This window comes from Mus caroli, unplaced genomic scaffold (assembly GCF_978045245.1).
Source record: "Mus caroli unplaced genomic scaffold, Mus_caroli_1 scaffold_10, whole genome shotgun sequence".
Lineage (NCBI taxonomy): Eukaryota > Metazoa > Chordata > Mammalia > Rodentia > Muridae > Mus > Mus caroli.
In genome coordinates, this window is record NW_028227265.1 from 19,908,257 (window position 1) to 19,929,601 (window position 21,345).

General features: G+C 47.5%; 2 protein-coding genes and 1 long non-coding RNA gene across 4 annotated transcripts; 2 read left to right on the top strand and 1 right to left on the bottom strand.

The window, feature by feature from the left end:
* The first annotated feature begins 7,458 nt into the window (after positions 1-7,458).
* On the top strand, positions 7,459-11,308 carry LOC110300508 (haptoglobin). Its single transcript, XM_021170708.2, has 5 exons — positions 7,459-7,567; positions 8,860-8,942; positions 9,191-9,292; positions 9,642-9,716; positions 10,389-11,308. The coding sequence occupies exons 1-5, from the start codon at positions 7,563-7,565 to the stop codon at positions 11,165-11,167; spliced, it is 1,044 nt and encodes a 347-aa protein (XP_021026367.1). The 5' UTR covers positions 7,459-7,562; the 3' UTR covers positions 11,168-11,308.
* Positions 11,309-12,341: 1,033 nt separating this feature from the next.
* On the bottom strand, positions 12,342-21,158 carry Txnl4b (thioredoxin like 4B). Of its 2 annotated transcripts, XM_021170900.2 has the most exons (4): positions 21,038-21,158; positions 17,797-18,004; positions 14,958-15,109; positions 12,342-13,697 (listed from the first exon to the last, which is right to left on the bottom strand). In XM_021170900.2, exons 2-4 carry the CDS (start codon positions 17,926-17,928, stop codon positions 13,532-13,534), a joined length of 450 nt encoding a protein of 149 aa, XP_021026559.1. In that variant the 5' UTR covers positions 17,929-18,004; positions 21,038-21,158; the 3' UTR covers positions 12,342-13,531. The 2 variants fall into 2 exon arrangements, with proteins under 2 accessions (XP_021026559.1, XP_021026561.1); XM_021170902.3 differs by lacking the exon at positions 17,797-18,004 and having other exon boundaries at positions 21,038-21,151.
* On the top strand, positions 13,686-16,214 carry LOC147002345 (uncharacterized). Its single transcript, XR_015048600.1, has 2 exons — positions 13,686-13,947; positions 14,878-16,214. It is a non-coding gene; the product is annotated as an uncharacterized LOC147002345 (long non-coding RNA).
* Positions 21,159-21,345: the final 187 nt, after the last annotated feature.

A 21,345-nucleotide genomic window follows, 5' to 3' on the forward strand; every position in this document is an offset into this window, starting at 1 on the left:
CCCTGAAACTATGTAGACCAGACTAGTCCTGAACTTAGAGATCTGCCTGCCTCTGCCTCCCTTTAGTCTGATTTTTTATTAATATTTATTTATTTATTTATTTATTTATTTATTTATTTATTTATGGTGCTGGAGAGATGGCTCAGCGGTTAAGAGCACTGGCTGCTCTTCCAGAGGTCCTGAATTCAAATCCCAGCATGGTGGCTCATAACCATCTGTAAAGGGATCTGGTGTTTCTGAAGAAGCTACAGTGTACTAATACAAATAAAATAAATACATTTAAAAAAATGTATTTATTTTATGTAAGTATGCTGTAGCTGTCTTCAGACACACCAGAAGAGGGCGTCAGGTTGTGAGCCACCATGTGGTTGCTGGGATTTGAACTCAGGACCTTCAGAAGATCAGTCAGTGCTCTTAACCGTTGAGCCATCTTTCCAGCCCTTTAGTCTGATTTTTAACGGTCTGGGGGTGGATCCTGAGTCTTAGAACCCAAAATATATCAGGCTGGTGAGATCAGCATTTCAATTTTATGTGAGTCTCTAACCACTGAAAATAAACACAAATGTGTCCATAAATGGAGTTGAGCTGTGCTCTGACCTTCTTCCCTGCTTGTTAAGACCCTGCTTCTCAGTGGCTGGGCTCTGTGTTGGGGATGGAGATAACCATGCTTTGCTGCTCTTAGTCTCTGGGAAGTCACACTCGAATGGGGGTGGGGGTGGGGGCAATGAGTCCTATGGATTATACCCCATGGCAGAAGACAGAGCCTGAATTCTACCATGGGACGGGAGTCACTTCTGGGTTGCCAGGTATCTGTGGTGCCTGACTCCACGCTCAAGTCAAAAGCTCAATTCTATTTTAATTCCACCCCTGCTAGAGATAGATGTCAAGGGATTGGGCTGGGTGGCTCCTCCCAGGATCTGGTTGGTCCTCAGAGATTCTGTTGCCTGAATGCAATGAGGCCATTTCATTGAGCTATTGCCTAATAATGTACTTCCAGCTATGGTCTACATGTTCTGTGCTAACATGTCACTGCCTTTTTGCCAGTGTCCTTGGATGTCTCTGGAGGTCAGGGTTGAGAAGCCCCAGCTGGGACAGAGCCTCACTTTCTGAAAAGTGTTGGCTTTCCCAGCTTTGGGGACAAGGGGGACAGTGTCTTAAGATCTTCTTTCTACTTTGTTGGGTGTCCCTGCCATGTTCACAGTTTTAATCTGACATACAGATTTTCTCAAGACCCCCATAGCTCCTGAGAGATGATGTCAGCCTGGCCAGTGTTGTTCTGGGTAAACCATGCCTTAACCCAGGCAGGATTAAAGGGTTTGCTGACTCTGTGACTCTGGTGGGAACTGGGGGCAATGGTGTGAAGGACCCCTAATCCAGAGAAGGTCAGCATATAGATCAGGACCCCTGGGGCTTGGCCTCTATCTTGGACCTGTCTCCCTGTTTACTATTTCTTACTAACTTTGTTACTTTGAGCAAATTCCTAGTCCTGGGTCTCAGTTACAAAGACAGGCTTGTTAAATGATGAGAGAACCTCCTGCTTCAGTGATGTTGAAGAATCCAACCAGTAGGTGCTCAGAATCCTTACAGAAAAGTAAGGTCCAGGGTAAGGACCCTCACATGTGGCCTGCCATTTCTGTGTGATGACTGACTTTCCTGTGAAGAGGCTTGCTTGGTAGGGTGGTTCTGGAAGGAGCAGCCCTTCAGTAGTGTAGGTAGAGAGCAGGTAGCACTTGGTCATGTTTTGCATAATTTCTGCTCCCTCTGTAAACATCGAGGGCAGAGGTTCTGTTTACCCTCCATTTAGTTCAGCAAACAGACCGGAGTTGTGTGCTGGCATTGCTGGAGACACTGAGGGCAGAGAATAAGCAAATGCCAACATGTTCATGCGTGGCATGGGCTGAGAACCCCATGTTTTCCTGGGGTACACATGGCTTTCCAGCAGATCAAAAGAGGAGTGCAGGGACCCAGAGCATGTTGCTCAAAATTGCAACGTGCCTCAGTAAACAAATTAAAGAGGCGCTCCCGTTATTACACCCCTTTCTAGAACACTGTGATCAGCTCCAGGGACCACGAGGCACTGCCTTGCCGGGAACAGAGGCTCTGCTTCCCAGCCATACTTCCAACTGCCTGCAATTCCGTTCCCCAAACCTGGGCCACTGGCAGACACACTTGCCCACGTTTGCACCACACGCACCCAGAGTTTCAAGCTTTTTAAAAAAAGCGTCTCCAAAAATATTAACCTCCTCCCTCCCCCAAATGATCAACCCAAACATTGCATAAGTGAGGAATTTCCAAGATGTTGGCTGCCAAACTACACACAGCCCTCCAGCCAACCCCTTCCAGCAAGGTCAGACCAGCAGAGATGGGAAAAAGGTGAATTCCGTCACAATTTTCATTAAAGTCTGCCTTTCCCAGTAAGAAACAGGTTAAAGGTCAAAGGCAAGAGAGTGTTACTATAACTCTAAAAACTGCTTGCCAGTCCTGGTTCTCTCTATGGAGAGTAGGTGGGTTTTGAACTCACAGAGATCATCCACCTACCTCTGTCTTCTGAGTGAAGGGATTAGAAGCTCACACTACCATACCCTGTTAGTCAATTACTTTTAAATTTAGCTTCAAGCAAGTCCCTAGGGCCTTGGCAGAAGGAAGTCAGTTCTTTGCAAAAATAGCACAGGAATGGCCTCTAGCCCGGCTGCTAATCAAGTCCTTGCTTCCCTTGGAAACCTCAGGAGCTAGGCAGGCCTTCAGTATCTACATCTCTCTCAGCATGACCTCCTTCCAGGCTCCTACTAGAATGGCCATTAACCAGATGGTAATAGCATCAAGGGCTTTTGTAATCCAAAGTTCCAAACACTTCCACATTCCTCCAAAAAATCAACACAGTCACATTCCTCAGAGCCACAACCCCAGTCTTTTTCCGTCTTTACTTTTACTGTGACAATTACACCATTTGCCTTCCTCCCATTCCTCATTCTGACTCCTCCCGTGGACCCCCACTTCTTGCTATCGTTCCAGTTCATGGCTTCCCTTTTTTCCCTTAGACTGAGGGCCCCGACCTTGATACCAACGTCTGTATTAGTTGTGTTGCTGTTACTGTGCTAAAATGCTGTGACAGAACTGAAACAAACCAAGTTTATTTGGGCTCATGGCTCCAGACGGAGTGCACGATGGTAAGGAAGCCCGGCAGCTGCTGGCAGGAGCAGGATGCTGGCTGAGCACGTTTCTACTGTACACAGGAAGTAGGGCGAGTTTTTAAGCCCGTGAGGCCCATCCCCAGTGTATACTTACTCTAGCAAGGATGTATCTCTAGGAATGCCACAATGTCCCCCCATTTCCCCGTGCTCCAAAGCAGTTCCACCTGGGAGACAAGTGTTCAAATACACGGACTATGGGGGCATTTATTATTAAGACTGCAACACTGGGATCTACGTGTACACCTGGAAAGAGTTCAGCAATGACACCATTAGGGTAGGAGATACAGAAATGACCCAAGGATGGAAGGTGGGGAGAGAGAACGCCTTCGCTGTGAGGTCTTTTGTGTTATCTGAGAAGTGGTGAAGGCACAAATCCAGACTGTGAAAAGTGAAGAAACATCGCTTGAAATCATGACGGTGACCAAGAGAAAAGTTATGTAGGAACACACCACAAAAAAAGCTAGTGGAGGACAAAGTATTTTAAATGTTGCCAAACATGGTGGTGCACACCTTTAGATCCTGCACTTGGGAGGCAGAGGCAGGTGGATGAATGTCTGTGAGTTCCAGGCTAACTGGTGTGAGACCCTATCTCAAGAAGAATTCTTCTAAATATTAAAAGAAAAAGTTTTTTTAAAAGTCCAAATTCATAATGTGCTACTTTTAAGCTTGAAATTCATCTTGTCAAAACTAGTACGATATCTTACTCTTTTACTGTGTGTATGCTTGCATGTATGTGGGTGCACAAGTCTGAGTGAGTGAGTGAGTGAGTGAGTGTGTGTGTGTGTGTGTGTCTGTGTGTGTGTGTGTCTGTGTGTGTGAGTGTGTGTGTGAGTGTGTGTGTGTGTGTATGCTTGAGGCTGAAGATGACACTGGATGTCTTCGTTGATTGTTACACACTTTCTGTACTGAGGTGGAGTCTCTGGCGCAAGCCCAGCATTTCCAGCCAGCCTAGTTAGCAGACTTGTTCCATGGATCCTGTCTCTGCCTCCTGAGGGCTAGGGTCACAGGAAGGACCTGCGGCTGTCTGACATTGATGAGGTGCTGGGGCTCCTCACTGTGTGGTCTTCAAGCTTCTGTCACAAGCACTTTCTTCAGTAATCCTCCTCCCCAGCCCTCAGTAAAGATCTTTTTAGAAACTGAGTATGGGCCATGTTTTCATGGCTAAAAAGTACTCTCCATTCAACTGTGATGACTCGCGCACAGTCCCTGGAACCCATGGTGGAAGGTGGGATCTGACTACCAAGGTTGCCCTCCACAGATGCCTCTGTGAGTCTCACTCAGAGTGGGACATTACAAAAGTACCCTCACCAGAACCCAGCTCAAAACAGCAGCAACTGAGTAACATAATAAAGTAGGAGCAGAGAGATCGGGAAAATACAAGTTGTGGATTAAAAAATCAAGCAAATAGAGCAATGGTATACTTAAAGCCAACCCTACCTGTAATTACACTAAATATAAATGAAGCAAATATTGTAGTTAAAAGGCAAAGGATAGGTAAGTTCTATAGGTAAATAGAAAAGATGAAGTACAGGAACACTAGTCAGAAGAAAGCTAGCACATCCTGAGAGACTTGTGGCACAAAGGATTTCTAGAGATAAGTAAGGACATTTCATTTCCAATGGAAGATGCAATAATAAGTCGAAAATTGACTGCACCTAGTAATAGAACTTGAGAAAAGGAGACAAGCCAGTTTTGGAAGTTACATGGATTGTACTCAGTGAGCACTGTTGGAACTGAAGTCAATATGGAGAAACCATTAAAAACCTCCATGTTTACAAGTTTTAACAGCATGCATTATGCGACACATTCACATAAATAAAAATGAATAAACCAAATAAGGTATGGGGTAAACAAGACACAAAATGAGATGCAGCACACACATCTACTCACATCAGAGTGGGATCTCATAATAGACCAAAGTCTATCTACTGGGGTTACTTATAGGAATATGGGTGAGGGGTGACTCACAGGAGCAGAAATGACCCTAAGATTGATGTATAGCCAAAGCCCACCCCAGCATGAGTGACAGATCACAAAATCTCGGTGCACAGGTTGAAGAGTGATCTTTCCAAATGACTCTGATCTTAAACCCCTTCCAGGCAGCTTGGCTGGCTTCTGCTTCTTCCAGGCAACTGGGTTCAGAGTCTTCTTTGCAGCTTAACTTGACGGAGTCTTTTTTTGTTTTGTTTTGCTTTTTGTTTATTTGTTTGCTTGTTTTTTTTTTCAGCTTTATTGCTTACTCTGGGAGGGATAGGCCTAGAGAGTCTGATCAGTTTCAGGAACTTCCGGAAACTATTTTGAGTTGTTTCCCTTCCTACCTGAGGAGCTTCCTTGCAGTAGAGGATGTTTCTCTTTGGGAGGGAACTGTTGAACAACACACCTATAGGTAGAATTGCTGGGACACAGTAATTCTGTTACCAGCTTTTGGATAGACCATGGAGCTGTGCTGTGGATTTTGGACCGTTCTATATTCCTACCGCAGTGCGCCGTGAAGATTCCAGTTTCTCCAGTGTTCCCCAATGCTTGTTTTGCATGCATGCATGTGTTCTTTGGCACATGTGTGTCTCTTAAAGGATTATCTATTCAAATCTTTTATTTATATTTCTGCCTCTTTTTGCCCAGCCAGGCTCCCGAATGCTGTGACCTTTTGCTCATGTTTTAACTGTGTTGTCGTTTTGCTATTTTTCTGTAGGAGACCTTCACATATTTGGGATATTAAGCCTTTATCAATAGAGCATCTGCAAACATTCTCTCCTTTTCTGTGACTTTTGCATCTTCCTTTTTACTTCTATTGTTTCTATATGCATTGTAGGTGCGTGTGTGTGTGTGTGTGTGTGTGTGTGTGTGTGTGTGTCTGTGTGTGTCTGTGTCTTGCATCTGAGTTCAGAGGCACTGGATGCCCTGGAACTGGAATCACAAGCTGTTGTAAGCCATCTGATGCTGGGAACTGAACCCAGGTCCTCTGGAAGAGCAGCAAGTGCTCTTATCCACTAAGCCATAGCTCCAGGCCTGTCTTCTCATTGTCTTGATGTTGTGAGTTGGGTGTTCTTTAACAAACTGGGCTTGGCTTTGAGCTCTGTCAGAGCAGTGAACTTCCCACTGCTCTCCTGTGCAGCTTTGTCCTTTCTTGTCAGAACTGTGAGATCATTCCTGTTCTCTGTTGTCCAAGTGTCTGCATGGCTGTACAATATCCCATCGAGTGGCCACGAAGCACACTAGTTACCAGTCTCCTGTTGATAGGGATCTGGGCTCTTCCCAGTTGATGTGGTACTACACCAATACCACTATGAACAGCTCAAGTGATTCTGTGATGAGATCTAATTTAAAAACAATTATTTTTTAAACGAGTGAAGCCATTTAGATTGAGTTGCTACATTTGAGTGAACAGCATGCCAGGACAGGTATTTGGCTGAAACATTGATTTTTTTCCTCAGCTGCCCATTTGGACTGTGAAGCTACAGAATGTCCTGCCATTGAGTTTGTCCTGTGCCTACATTAGCCACATGGTGTGATTTTTCCACTAAGAACAATCAGAGGAGACACAGCAGGCTCATTTTACTGATTTCAAGTCGGAACACTTTTAGCAACAGGAAGATGTCCTCATGGGTGGGTGCGGGCAACTGCGAAATGGAACCGATTTCTGTTTACTGCTCTCTGAATGAGAGTGCAGGAATGTCTACACTGGATTTGAAAACGGTTCTGAGATAAACTTTTCTCAGCACTGAAAACTCCAGAGAAAAGAGACAGTACAAGAGGCCCATGTCGGTCTACACTATAGCTTTAGACACTCTGAGATTAAAGAACAATGGATCAAGACCCAATAAATCCAGTCTGTTGGTTGCAAGTTCCAGAGCTGGCCACACTCAGAGATGGCCACACTAAGGCAGCATGGTTGAAAAAAGGAAAACACTTTCTTTACAGTTCCAGCTAAGGCTGGGTCACAACGGTGTCTAAAGGGGCTTTGAAATAATAATAAAAAAGGTCTAACCAACACCCTCTCCCAATTAAGTGTCAGATTAACTGCCCCTGTTCCCGTCCCACTCCCTAGGGGTTATCCACCATTGTGGTGGGTGGGAGGGGTCATGGAGTTGCTAGATTTCTTCATGATTTGTAAAAGAACACAACGCAGAGGGCCAACTATGAAGCAAGAGCTCAGCTTTTGACAGGGGTTTGCTTTGTGGTTTGGTTACTGGAACAGCCAGTGACCTTAGAGACATTGTGCAAACACAGAAATGGAGGAGGAGGGGGAGGAGGAGGAGAAGGAGGAGGTGGTGGTGGTGGTGGTGGTGGGATAAAACCCCTGAGGCATAAAGGGCTCGGCTGGAGTCAGCACAGCCCAGCCCTTCCAGAGAGAGGCAAGAGAGGTCCACGATGAGGTGAGTCCACAGCCCACACTTCCCACTTTGAGCACACCGAGGATAAGTCTACGGGGAGAGGTGAGAAGATGGGATGCAGGAACCAGGCTGATGAGCTAACCTTCTGTGGGAGTTAAGCCACACACAGCTGAGGACAACTGTGAACGCAGTGCAACACAGAACTGCTGTATGCTTACCTAAAGCATTATGATATATTTTTTTTTGTCTTGTAACTTGACTATGCACTTTGAGTGTGAATCTTGTCATGCTAAAATTTTAGTGACGCCATCAAGGCGACCACTTTTTTTTTTTTTTTTTAAATCAAAATAGAAAGACTTTGAAGGTAGCGAAAAGACGAGAAGCACAGTGTTCAGAAGAACTTCCTGACTGGCCAGCATCAGCAGGCAACTGGGTGCCATTTAAGTGTGGTCTGTGTACCAATGATGGCCACGGTCATAGGTTAGGAAGACAGTTTTCTGGCATTCTTGGGCTTGATATGCAATCCTTTAAAGGCAAACACCTATGAAGTAATAGGAACAACCACATATGATACGGTATGTATGCATGTATGTATGTATGTATGTATGTATGTATGATGGTGCACACCCAGGGATTCTAGAAGCTGAGGCAGGGTGAGTCTGGGAGTTCAGGAGTTTGTGAAAAGCCTGGGCAAAGAATGGGACCGTGACTTAAGAACAACAACAGCGACTATGACAAATTAAACATCAAAACCACCTTTTTATTATGGGAAATTTCCAAAAGTGAGAATAGCAAAATAAACTATAGCCATCATCTTTAAGTTAGCTACAGTGTCCTAACAATGTCTTCATAGTCCGGTACTTAATGGATGGGAGCAGAGGCTTCCCCTCGCAGGACCTCGGGGGGTCACCACTTTGCCCTGGGCCTCCTCTCCACTCCACTCTTTTCCCGCCTCCCACTTCTCAGCTTTTTTGAGATAGGCACAGCACAGACTGTGGTCAAAGCCCCGATCCTCCTGCCTCTGTGCCAGAGTGTGGAGAGCTGGGATGGCACATATGCTGCCACACTGGCGGTGCTTTCCTTCCTCTGTCACAGTGGTCCCTTTCTAAGCTTCTACAAAATTCCCTTCTTGTGCATCTGGAGTTTGATGAAGCATGGGTGGGGTGGGTAGCAAGCAGTTTTTTGGTCTTAGCGTCTCATTCTCTTCCTTTACTATCTGCTTAATGGAAAGTGTGTGTGTGTGTGTGTGTGTGTTGTGTACATGCATGCATGTATGCAAGGAGATCACATGTACAAGGAGACCAACCCCACTCCCTCTTGCCATTTCTCTACAGAGCCCTGGGAGCTGTTGTCACTCTCCTGCTCTGGGGTCAGCTTTTTGCTGTGGAGTTGGGCAATGATGCCATGGACTTTGAAGGTGAGTCTCTGGGGTTCCCCAGGAGCTGCGCACCCCAGCTCAGCCAAGCCCCAGTCTGGCCACATCAGTCCCACACTGTATTAAGGAAGACCCAGATCCTCTTCTCGCCTAGATCTTTGGGGCCTCCCTTCCTCAGCTTCCACTCGGGTGCAAGGGAGTCTGGTGCTCAGGGCAGCTCCGTCTGCTGACGTTTCACAGAGAGCCATTGGAACACCCACAGCCTTTTTCTGGCTTCTTTTTCTCGGCAGATGACAGCTGCCCAAAGCCCCCAGAGATTGCAAACGGCTATGTGGAGCACTTGGTTCGCTATCGCTGCCGACAGTTCTACAGACTACGGGCCGAAGGAGATGGTAAGGCCGGGATGAGCACCCCTGCATCTACACCCCTGGCCCTGTTTGATGGGTGGGGCTGGGGTACCTGGCCAGAAACTTCTCGAGTACTGCCTCCAACCAGGGGAATAAGATTCGAATCAAGTTCTTGTCTTCTGGTGGTGGTCTTTCCACCAAACTAACTTGTCTCAGTTTCCTGTTTTGTCTTGTTAAGGGGCTACAATCCCCTGGCCCCTGTTGCTTGGGAGTGTAGTCTTTATCAACGATGTCCTGCAGCCTACACGCATGACAGTTTCTAATGTCTTCCTGCCCAATTCTTTAATCCCTAGGCCAGATTCATTTTCTCTGATCTCATCTCCTTTTGTCTCAGGGGTGTACACCTTAAACGATGAGAAGCAATGGGTGAACACAGTCGCTGGAGAGAAACTCCCCGAATGTGAGGCAGGTGGGTGTTGAGCTCTCAGAGCATGGGGTTAAAATGTGGCTGTGTTCCCCTTGTGTGGCCTGGATCAGAGAGAACTAGAGCTGGCAAAGAAGGAGGGACAGGATCCCTCCTGGACAGCTCAGTACCATGCCCATTTAGGCTAAGGGGGGTTGGCTGAGTCAGCTGCTTCCCATGGAGATGCCCTCCATCCAGAACACCTGCTCACAGAGCTTTGGTCGAAGGGAAAGAGGGCACCACACCCCAGGAAGGACCAGGCCAGGGAGGAAACAACAGAAGCTGAACCCACAAGGGCTAAGGCAGGGTCTGGGAACAACTGGGACTCCTGCATTCTGTAGCTCTCCTCTCTTCAGCCCAACTTCAGCTATCAGTTTGGGTTATCTGTTTTCACATCTGTAAAATCTGTGTTTCTGCCGGTGCTGCTGCAGGGTGTGTGTGTGTGTATATATATATATATATATATATATATAAATAAGCTTATCAGCCAGTAGTTTTAAAAGTGTAGTCACTTATTGTGTAAATAACAGAAATGTGAGGAGCAGGTGGTAAGGGCTGAGTGTTCATAGACTAGACTGTTGGGTGTGAAAGCAGCAGTGGCCGATGCTTCCAGGGGCTCTGCAGGTGGGGCCTGCTCTGGACTGCTGCTCATACCCTCCCTCCCCCCTCCCTCCGCAGTGTGTGGGAAGCCCAAGCACCCTGTGGACCAGGTGCAGCGCATCATCGGTGGCTCTATGGATGCCAAAGGCAGCTTTCCTTGGCAGGCCAAGATGATCTCCCGCCACGGACTCACCACCGGGGCCACGTTGATCAGTGACCAGTGGCTGCTGACCACGGCCAAAAACCTCTTCCTGAACCACAGCGAGACGGCGTCAGGCAAGGACATCGCCCCCACCCTAACGCTCTACGTGGGGAAAAACCAGCTGGTGGAGATTGAGAAGGTCATTCTCCACCCCAACCACTCCGTGGTGGATATCGGACTAATCAAACTCAAGCAGAGGGTGCTTGTAACCGAGAGAGTCATGCCTATCTGTCTGCCTTCCAAAGACTACGTAGCACCAGGCCGAGTGGGCTACGTGTCTGGCTGGGGGCGGAACGCCAACTTTAGATTTACCGATCGTCTCAAGTACGTCATGCTGCCTGTGGCCGACCAGGACAAGTGTGTGGTGCACTATGAAAAGAGTACGGTGCCCGAGAAGAAAAACTTCACGAGTCCCGTTGGGGTCCAGCCTATCTTGAACGAGCACACCTTCTGTGCTGGCCTTACCAAGTACGAGGAAGACACCTGCTACGGTGACGCCGGCAGTGCCTTTGCCATTCATGACATGGAGGAGGACACCTGGTATGCAGCTGGGATCCTGAGCTTTGACAAGAGCTGCGCTGTCGCTGAGTACGGTGTGTATGTGAGGGCGACCGACCTGAAGGACTGGGTTCAGGAAACCATGGCCAAGAACTAGTTCAGGGCTCATTAGAAGGCTGCACACGGCAGGGCAGGCTGGGCGCCATGGAAGAGGGGGAAGTGGAAGGGTTGGGCTATACTCTGATGGGTTCTGGCCCTGCACTGCTCAGTCAACAATAAAAAATGTGCTTCAGACCCATCTCTGGGCTCTCTGTAAATCTGTGGCTGTTATTCTCATTTACAGTACTGGGCAGCCGAGAAGTATGGTCTGCTAGAAAAATGGAGGCATCCTGACAAATCAGGAATTCCCTAGGGTGTTATAGACTGCCTACAGCAGTCACATTTGCAAGAGGCAGGTCTCCGGGAGATCACTGTGCCCCTTCCTTGATCCTGGGTCGGTTTGAATGCAAACTCTGGCTCTTCTTACATGATGTCACTTCTCTGGAGTGAGCTCAGAGTGGGACAGAAAGAGATGTGACAGAGGCTCTTCTGTCTGTGCTTCCCTCTGCCAGAAACCCAAATGGCACATGCAGGCAGGCTATGGGCTTAATGGTCCTTCCAACAGCTCAGCCCAGACTTGCTCAGAGACATAAGCTGTCTGGTCATTACCTGTCCATTAGGGATGACACTAGAGTCTGTAGAGTCCCATGGCTGGAATGCTCGGGGACTTGGCAGAGTTGGGGGTCTCTTCTTCAACAGTGGAGAATCTCACCCTGCTCTGGGGTTCTAGGCAAGCCACATGCCTTCTACCTCCAAGATAACTACATCTTCAGAGTCACTGGTGTATCTCCCCAGGGTAGAGCTATGAGATCCAGGGAGACAAGGACCGACATTCCAGAACCAGAGAGAAACCAGCCAGAAAGTGAGACAGCACCATCACACACTCGCAGCACCTGACAGCAGGTGGCAGGCCACTACTATAGAAACATCAGAGACCTTCGGGCCCTCCCTCCATTACTCTGCTCCCCTCCCCTCAGAGACCTCTCTCTGTCCAGGAGTCATAGCTGCATGGTTCCTAGCACTGGACAGGGTATACAACACATGCTTAATAAGGACTGTGGAAGGGCAAGTAACCAAGGTTGGATCTAAACCATGATCCAGACCACAGAGCCCCTCCCAGCCGCCCTCCCCTCCCCTCAGGAAGGAAGCTGATACTATTTGCCCTGTGCAAATTCTCAGCTCTTGCTTGCACCCGAGTGCCTGGATTGATGGACAGAAGACCCTGCTGATAGTGAGGTGGACAAAGATCTTTATTCCACCATAGGGATGTGGAGGAACATTTATCGTTCACCTAGGACTTCAGTAGCATTAGGGATCTGACTCTTAGAATCTCGAAGTTTTCATCCATGTGTCCAGGGTGGCTGCCATAGCCCCGTGTATCCTAAGGAGGTGGTGGGAAAAGGTTCTCTGCCCATCCCTGATGCATCTCTCAGCTTTGGGCAGAGGACACAGAAAACCCAAACCACCTCTTTCTGTGCCCCGTCTGCCAGAATCAGGTCGTGGTTTCACTTTCCCCTAAAGGACAAACTTAGAAATAAGCAGCTGATGCCAGGGTTGGCCCCACCTCCTGCACACCTGGGCCTCTGCTGGCAACAAGTCCCTTGCTGCCCTGCAGGCCACAAGCGGCCTGGCCACGGCCCTCCAGCTCTATCCCTGCTCTCTCATTCCAGAGTGATGGGGACAACCACTCCCATAAGGCTTAGGAGAAACACAAGTTTCCTGAGGTTGGGTCACATTCTTCAAAAGCCCTTGGACAGAATCGCAAACTCCTCAAGGCATTTCCCCTTAACAATCTGACATCCTTTTGGTCTTTAGTTCTTGAGGTAATGGGTGGTGGCAGTGCTTTCTGGGGAGCTCTGTCCCTTACTTCCCAAACTTCTTGTTTAGCTCAAGCTGTGCTGGATAGTGAAGAGCCACACTTTTCTCCTGGCAATCGATGGCCGGATGGCTATAAACACGTGGACTGGGTACTGCTTTCAGTCTTCGAGGAAATCATGAGCTCACCTGCATCTAATTACTAGTTAGTTCAAGAGAAGCTGGGGTAGGAGGGAGCAGAAGGGGGCAAGAGGATGGAGGCATGGGGGAGAACGTGTGCACAAACATGCCTAAGCAAGCTGTTCTCACAGTGTCTAGGAGGATGCTTGACCTTGAGGGGTAAAGCAAAGTCAAGATAAATGGAAGTCACAGGCAGGCACCACTCGGACGCTGAGCTCACTGCTGTGAGGCTCTCAGGGAAGGGACGCTCAGGCATCCCGACTCTTGGAGCACTGGGGCTGCTGCAAAAGGGCCGTTGATTACAGACACCGCAAACCTCTTTGCTCAGGCAGTGAACATGTCTCTGAAGGACTCCAGACCACAGGCCGTCTGGGTTCAGGCCCCGTTTCAACCTGTGCTTTTCTTAGCTCCAACAGCAGTGAGTGTGTTAAATGTCTTGATAGAGGAGGTCATATTTGGGTACGTTCTTGGGATCAATAGGACTCTGGACAATAAGTTTCCCCCTCATCGCTCCCCGGTAGATGACTTCAATCAAATCTATGAAGTCTTGTTTGGTTTTGAAGCTTCCTACGAATTTAGTGTGATCCGGAGACCTGCAGCAGAGAGGAATAACTGTGGTCAGAGCTTCCCAGTGTGTGAAGCCTGCAGGGTCAGCAGCAGAGGTGGGCTCTTCCTTCCTTCTTGTCTCTCTACACATGGCCTGACCACTGCCTTTTCCTCAGGTCTAGGACACAGGGCTACCACCAGGGCTTTGAGCCCCCACATTGACATCTGGGTGTGGGAAAGAGGCTGCCTTCCCATCCCTTCCCACACCACTATCCTGTGGAGTTCCTGAGTACTGAGGTGGGTAGAGTTTGCTCAGTGTTTCTGAAAAAAGTCCATTAGCTCACCGCAGCCTCCCCAGTTCTCATCACCGACCTTCTGAGTTGTGGGTATTAATAAACAACCTTATGAGTTATCTTAAACATCAAGTGTATTGGTTGTAGACGTTTTAAAAGAGAAACAAAATCAGTTGTGAGGCAAGGAGTCACCTTTTGATGTATACGCTTCTAGTTCTGTGTGGGGGCGGGGTGGGGGGAGTGTTCTGCTTCTTTAAGATAATAAGAATCACATCACAAACTATTTAGTAATAAACAGTATCTGCCTCAGAGTTGTAAAGTGTGCATCTTCAACATACTATTAAACTCCTGGAAACATAGTTACTGGGTTAAAAGATTAAGCTTTAAAGGTGTTTGATACTGCGTCCTGAACTCCATGCAGTAGGCTGTAGTAAGCTCGTACACTAACCGAGTCCTAGGAGGATAAGTGGCAGTTCCAAACCAACAGGATTAAGCTCTCCAGGACACACCTCCCCAGGGTAAGACCGGACCGCAACCATGGACGCCGCCAACAGTACTCATACTGCAGTGAGAACAGGATGGAGAGGCAGACACTACAGAAGATATCATGTGACTTATTTTATCAGGCATGCCTGAAGAATGACATGAGAATTCTCTGAGGGGCAGAGGACACTTGGCAACAGAGAAATGTGTTTCCCTGGCAGGAATTATATCTTTCATAAAAGCCAAATACCCGTCCCAAATACTAGGTATTTTGTTGCAACTGACTTTTGCTTAAGTTTTTTATTTTATGTTCAGTTAATATAGGTACTCCACATTTTCTGTCCTTAAGGATGGGTAGTCAGTCCTTCAAAAGCTATGCTTTTTTTCATATTTAAGCTGGAAATTAAAAATTTTTCAGTCATACTTAAAACACTCTCATTTTGCACTAAAGAGCATCAAATGAGGAGACAACAGTCACAAACCTGCCTTGAGAAAACCGACTTTGCAGAATGTATGGCCAACTTAACTCACCCATAATCCACCTTCATGTGCTGCCCATTGAAGAAAAATACGGTAGAGGGAATGTAACTGATGTCAAAATACTGTGTGTAAACCGGCGTGTGGTCCACGTCCACCAGGTAAATAGCAGCCATTTTACTCAGGTCGCCTGAAGTCTTTGAGAGCTGTGAACGACAAGATGGATGGAGATTCCGCTACACTACGGCAGTTACACAATCCTTTTGTGAAACACACTGCGATACTGTACCGGAGGCTTACTATAGTCTTTTGAGAAGAATTTTGTTTGGAGAAATTTTCCCATTTGAATTCCTCTTAAGACACAATTCTGGAACTTGCTATGTAGACTGGGCTGCCTTGAATTCACCGAGGTCCACTTGACTGCCTCCCACGTGCAGGGATCACACGTGTACACTAAGCCCAGCCTCCCACATGCAGGGATCACACGTGTACACTAAGCCCAGCCTCCCGAGTGCAGAATCACATGTGTACACTAAGCCCAGCCTCCCGAGTGCAGGATCACATGTGTACACTAAGCCCAGCCTCCTGAGTGCAGGATCACATGTGTACACTAAGCCCAGCCTCCCGAGTGCAGGATCACATGTGTACACTAAGCCCAGCCTCCCGAGTGCAGGCTTCACACGTGTACACTAAGCCCAGCCTCCCGAGTGCAGGCTTCACATGTGTACACTATGCCCAGCCTCCCGAGTGCAGGATCACATGTGTACACTATGCCCAGCCTCCCGAGTGCAGGATCACACGTGTACACTAAGCCCAGCCTCCCGAGTGCAGGATCACATGTGTACACTAAGCCCAGCCTCCCGAGTGCAGGCTTCACACGTGTACACTAAGCCCAGCCTCCCGAGTGCAGGATCACATGTGTACACTAAGCCCAGACACAGTATTACTGTCCGGAGGCTGGATCATTGGTGACAGGGTCAGGAGAAGGCACTGCTTGGTGGTTTGAATGAGATTGGCACCTATAGGCTCACATATTTAACTACTTGGGTCCCCAGCTGGTGGACCTGTTTGAGAGGGGTTAGGAGGAGTGACTCTGTTGGAAGAGATGTGTCATTGTGGGCAGGCTTTGAGGTTTTAGAAGTCCTTACCATTCCCAGGTAGCACTCTCTGTTGTTTGTGTCAAGATGCGAGCTCTCAGCTACTTCTCCAGCACCAGGCCTGTCGGCCTGCTGGCTGCCACGCTCCCTGTGATGATGGCCATGGGTTCTAACCCTCTGAAACTGTAAGCCCCAAATAAACCGTTCTTGTGTAGGTTGCCTTGGTTATGGTGTCTCTTCACAGCAGTGGAAATGTAAAGCTAGGACGTGTCAGGGAAAAGACTGTTCTTTTTTTGATGATGTTTGTTTCTTTTTGAAATTAAGTTGTTATTTTTTAAAAGTTTTATTTATTTATTTATGTGTATGTGTGTGCGCGCGTGCGCACACGCAGTGCACAGGGGTTGGAGGGGGATGGGTGTATGTGTGCCACAGAGCATGTGCAGGAGCCAGAGACAACTTGCTGAGGTCAGGGCTCTCCTTAGCAGCAGGAGACCTGACTGGCTGAGCTACCTCATGGGCTGGTGCTTGATTATTTCTGAGAAAAAGAAAGGAAGGAAGAAAGAAATCTCTCTTCATTTGGAGTGAGCTGCTGTGAGCACAGCTCAGCGGTAGGGCATTAGTTCTAGTCTCAATGCTTACTTCTTCAAAACAAAAACTACAGCTCCTGATAACCCACCTGTAACAACTTAGGGTGCCGACAATTCCCAGGCTCCTTCCTCCTAGAAATGACAATCAGGAGAGCCTGGTGCCCCTCCCACTGCTCACTGTCTTCAACGCGTTACACCTGTTAGACCATTTATCCTATAACCTATAACCACTTAACTTATTGACGCTCAGCAACCCCATTTTACAGATGACAAAGCCAAGGCACTGGAGGGAGTTACTTGTTCCAGGACACACAACTCCTAAGGGTTGGGATTTGAACTTTGGAAGTGTGGTTTCAGAAGCAATCAGTCTAATTCTCTTGTTGACCTTGAGTGCTGAGCTCCAAGGGCCTCATACATTAAGAGACAACTGTCCTAGCATGGAGCTACCCTTCCAGTCTAGAACGAGTACTCTTTTCCACAGCTAAAAGCACGAGTTTCTGATGACTCCCACTTACTGACTGGTGTGAGCATGGGTGAGCATGGAGGTCAGGGGACAACGCTTAGGGTTGGTTCCCTCCTCCACTCTGGGTTCCAGAGACTGACTGAGGTTCGAAGTCTCATGCAGGAAGCACTTCCCCTGCTGTGCCACCTCACTGGCTCCACACATCCATTGTACATAACGACTATTCATAATGGCAGCGGCGGAGATGGGTGGGAAGAGATGTAAGACCTTAGTTCAATCTCCATGGTGAATAGAAACACACACTAACTCTCCACAGTTTCCCTCTTTACTGACTGTGAAGACGTGCTGTGAGACTCTATTTCTCCACAAGGCACATTCTAGGAGCAGCACACGAGAGAGTACTGGCAGCCAGGGAAACAGTTCAGACCTCCACTTTGCAACCTGTATACCTTGGAGGCATTTCCCTCAGTCCTCTCTAGAACTTTCTGCACTTCACTATGCGACTGTTGCTGTGTTGGCATTTCCTGATCTCCCGATGCCTGCTCAGTGAGGTGAGCTTTGACAGGTGCTAGTGGGGGAGGGTGTCAGGACAGTTGTCGAAGTCCGTTTGGGCCTCAGCTCAGGACAGGCACAGCTCTTAGACAAAGTGTGACAATCTACATCAATCTACATCAATCCTGTTCCTTTTCAGGATGCTGTGTGGTAACAGGTGAACTTTTAATTAAGGCTGCTTATTTAAAACTCACAATATCATCCAGCTGCAGACAGACGGGGTCCTCATCCCTCCCAAACCTGAGAACCAACACCTTCTCCGCAGTGCTTTTGATCGCCTGGTCTACTTCTTTCTTGCTTGTCAGTTTGGGCAAGAGGAAGCTCATCTTGAAAAAGCCCAATGCTAGTCAGCACTATCAATTCTGCAGTGTCTAGAGACTGCTGAGATGAAGTGCGTGGGTCCTAACAGAAAGAAGAAGACAACATTATTTAGTGACTAGACACTGGGGTGATTTAAAAAGAAACTTTTCAGGAAACCCATTTTGGGAAGACACCTCACCCCTTGCTTGCCACCTCTTGGTCCATCCTGACACACTAGGTAACTTCTCACAATAATTTCTCATGTATTTCTAAGTGAAATTAAAGATTTGAATTAGAACAGAGTAGGAGGACTGGAGAGATGGCTCAGCGGTTGAGAGCACTGGCTGCTTTTCCAGAGGTCCTGAGTTCAATTCTCAGCAACCACATGGTGGCTCCCAACCATCTGTAATGAGATCTGATGCCCTCTTCTGGTGTGTCTGAAGACAGCTACACTGTACTCATACACACAAAATAAATAAATCTTTTAAAAAGCCACAACAGAAAAGCCACAGCAAAGCTTTAACTTCAGAGCGCTGCTCCCTCCCTCCTGGGGGAGTCACGGGTAGCTGAGTAGGAAGGCAAGCATCTGCACAGAGGAGGCTGCCTGCAGTTGAAGGATGCAGCTCTGCCTCAGAGCACTGCCAGACTGCAGAAGGAACCACAGCTTATGGCAAGTGCTGAAGCAAACAAACTTGACCTCAGCAGTAGGAGGCAGAGTGGCTGGAAGGTGGGGTGGCAGAGGTGGGGACATGAATCACCCTTTTTGCGCTTTGTATTGTTTTAAATATAACATTTACTGAGCTTCCCATATCCCTACACAAAAGAATTTGAGATTCCATACTACTCCATTTGTGGACCATACTTCATCGGTCCTTCATTGACGAATGTTTGTATATTCTCGAGTCCTGACTTAAGGGGGCTTCCTAGATATACTTAATCACATGGTAAACAGACCAATTAAGAGTATGTGAAAGTCATAATTAAATAAATGACTCAGAGGAGACAGAGGTAGAGGGGCCTCATCTGACCTTCTCTCTGTCTCCCTTTGGTGCTGGGCTTCTCACTCTATAGACTAGTTCGTTCTGTTACTCTTCTAGCTGTGAGACAAAGGAAAGGCTAGAATTTATGCTACAAAACTGCTAGTCTAGCTCCTAATTTTTGGCTAGTCATTTCCTAATTGAAAAATCCCATGACCGATGATTCACTATTGACAGTGTCCACAGAAGACGCAACTGGGATATTAGTTAGTCTGCATTTAGTTTCAAGGCTTGTTAATGCTATGAAATGTGATTTTCTTTTCTCCCTTTCTTTCTTTTTTTTTTTTTTTTTTTTTTTTTTGGCTTTTCAAGACAGGGTTTCTCTTTATAGCTCTGGCTGTCCTGGAGCTCACTTTGTAGACCAGGCTGGCCTCGAACTCAGAAATCCGCCTGCCTCTGCCTCCCGAGTGCTGGGATTAAAGGTGTGCGCCACCACGCCCGGCTCTTTTCTCCCTTTCATCAAAAATTATATTTCATGGTCTGGATTAGGGCTGGGAGGATAGCTCAGTTAGTAAAGTGCTTGCCTGGGAAGGGTGAGGACCCAGTTCGATCCCCGGAAGCCATCTAAATAGAAGCTGGCCTGCGAGACTATCTTACAAACTCAGTGCACTCAGGCAGATCCTTGGGATTTGATGGCCAGTCAGCCTAGCCTATTCACCAAGTTGCAGGGCAACCTGAGACCTTGTTGTCAACAATACAAAACAAAACAAACCCCAACCCAAAGTGGACAGCACCCAAGGCGTAACACCTAAGGTTGCCTTTGGTGTACAAACGTGCACTGACAGGTGTATATACATATGAGTATATACACATGTACATACACAACAATGCACACACAAGATATGAGTAAAATTTATGCAAGAAACGAAATTGTTCCACCTATAAGCCACAGTTTATTTTAATAGTTTTATGTGCATGTCTTCCTGCCTATATGTCAAATTCCCTGGGATTGGAGTTAAAGATAGATGTGAGGTGCCACGGGGGTGCTGGGAACTGAATCCCTGGTCATGTGGAAGAGCAGTCAGTGGTCTCAAACCTCTGAGCCATCTCTCCAGCCCATAGGTCACCCTTTAAATAGGGAAGCTGACTTCCAGGAGGGGGTTTCATCAACTGTGAGTGTAGAACAAATTACTGATGAAAGAGAAACACAAAGAGAATTTGGACCCGTCTCGCTGTTAGAATTCACGTAAGCAAATCCCGTGCTAGTAATAAAAAGAGGAAGGGGGAGTGTGGCGTGTCACCAGAGAGGGTCCGTGTGCTACAGGACAGATGTTGGAAGGAGTGGGAAAGCGAGACCACATCCAAGACAGTGTTCGCATGAGGGATGCAAATGGAGAATCATAAAAATTATGAACACTAAATACATTTGGAAAGCCAAGTTTTGCACGTAGACAAAGGATAGCAAGTTAAAAGGCAGATTTAAGAAATGCATTGAGTCTACAAACACCAAGTGAGACGGTAACACTCAGAATGGAGAGAGAGTGGAGGCATGCCTACTTCATTGGAATTTGGATGCAAAAGCTCTTTGGAAAGAAAACTGGCCTCCTCTTTACACAACAGCTCTACTTTTGAGACTATGAACATAGATACAAAGACCAATGTTCATGTCTGTCAACAGGGCACTGATAGTAGTAGTCTTGCGAACTATCTTATACAGCCACTGAGAAAAGGTTCGGCAGCGGTATGTAAAGTCTGATTCTTCTTTTTTTGTAGAAATTTAACGTGTAATGCTTTCATAGGATAATGGAAATAAGCACCCCAAGAAATCGCCAAAGGACATATCTGAACATGAATTTATTTTCCAAGGGTCTCGCTTAGTACCCCAGCGTGGCCTCAAACTTGTGGCAATCTTTATGCCTAAACCTCACAACTGCTGGGATTACAGGGGTATGTCACTTTAATCTACGTCAGGGCTGACGTCTACAAAACACCCAACGCACGTTTTTGACAAGAACCTGGTGGTTGGGTTCCCCCTGGTTCACAGGTGCCAAGGAGGACACTTCGGTCTACATGTCAGCAACCCAGGCTCCTCCACCGGTTAGCTAGGATACAACTGCCTCCTTCCTCACTGCCATCCTGGGAAAGGACCCCAACTAACCTGGGCAATATCCTTAGAAACGCTTCCTCCGACCAGAAAGATCCTCACAAGCGGAAGTGAGAAACACGGACGCAGAAAACGAACGTGCCACCGCGCGCCCCAGTCAATAGTCCGGTAATCCGACAACGTTACTTTAGTTCCTATCCACTGGCGGGCAGCGACAGGAAGTGACGTCATTTCCGCCCTTAGTAAACATGGCCGGCCTCGTGTTGTCCTCCCTTGCACACCCCCGGGCCAGAGGCGGGGTGTTGACTCTTACGCCAAGCGCGATTGGTCGCAAGGAGACTCTGAACCCAGAGGAAGAGACT

Coding starts and splice junctions, on each gene's coding strand:
- Txnl4b (XM_021170900.2), bottom strand. CDS start 17,928: ATGAGCTTCCTCTTGCCCAAACTGACAAGCAAGAAAGAAGTAGACCAG. Junction 15,110..17,796: donor GTCTGCAGCTGGATGATATT/GTGAGTTTTAAA, acceptor TGTCGTTCACAG/CTCTCAAAGACTTCAGGCGA. Junction 13,698..14,957: donor CACATGAAGGTGGATTATGG/GTGAGTTAAGTT, acceptor TCTCTGCTGCAG/GTCTCCGGATCACACTAAAT.
- LOC110300508 (XM_021170708.2), top strand. Junction 9,293..9,641: donor ACTACGGGCCGAAGGAGATG/GTAAGGCCGGGA, acceptor CTTTTGTCTCAG/GGGTGTACACCTTAAACGAT. Junction 9,717..10,388: donor ACTCCCCGAATGTGAGGCAG/GTGGGTGTTGAG, acceptor CTCCCTCCGCAG/TGTGTGGGAAGCCCAAGCAC.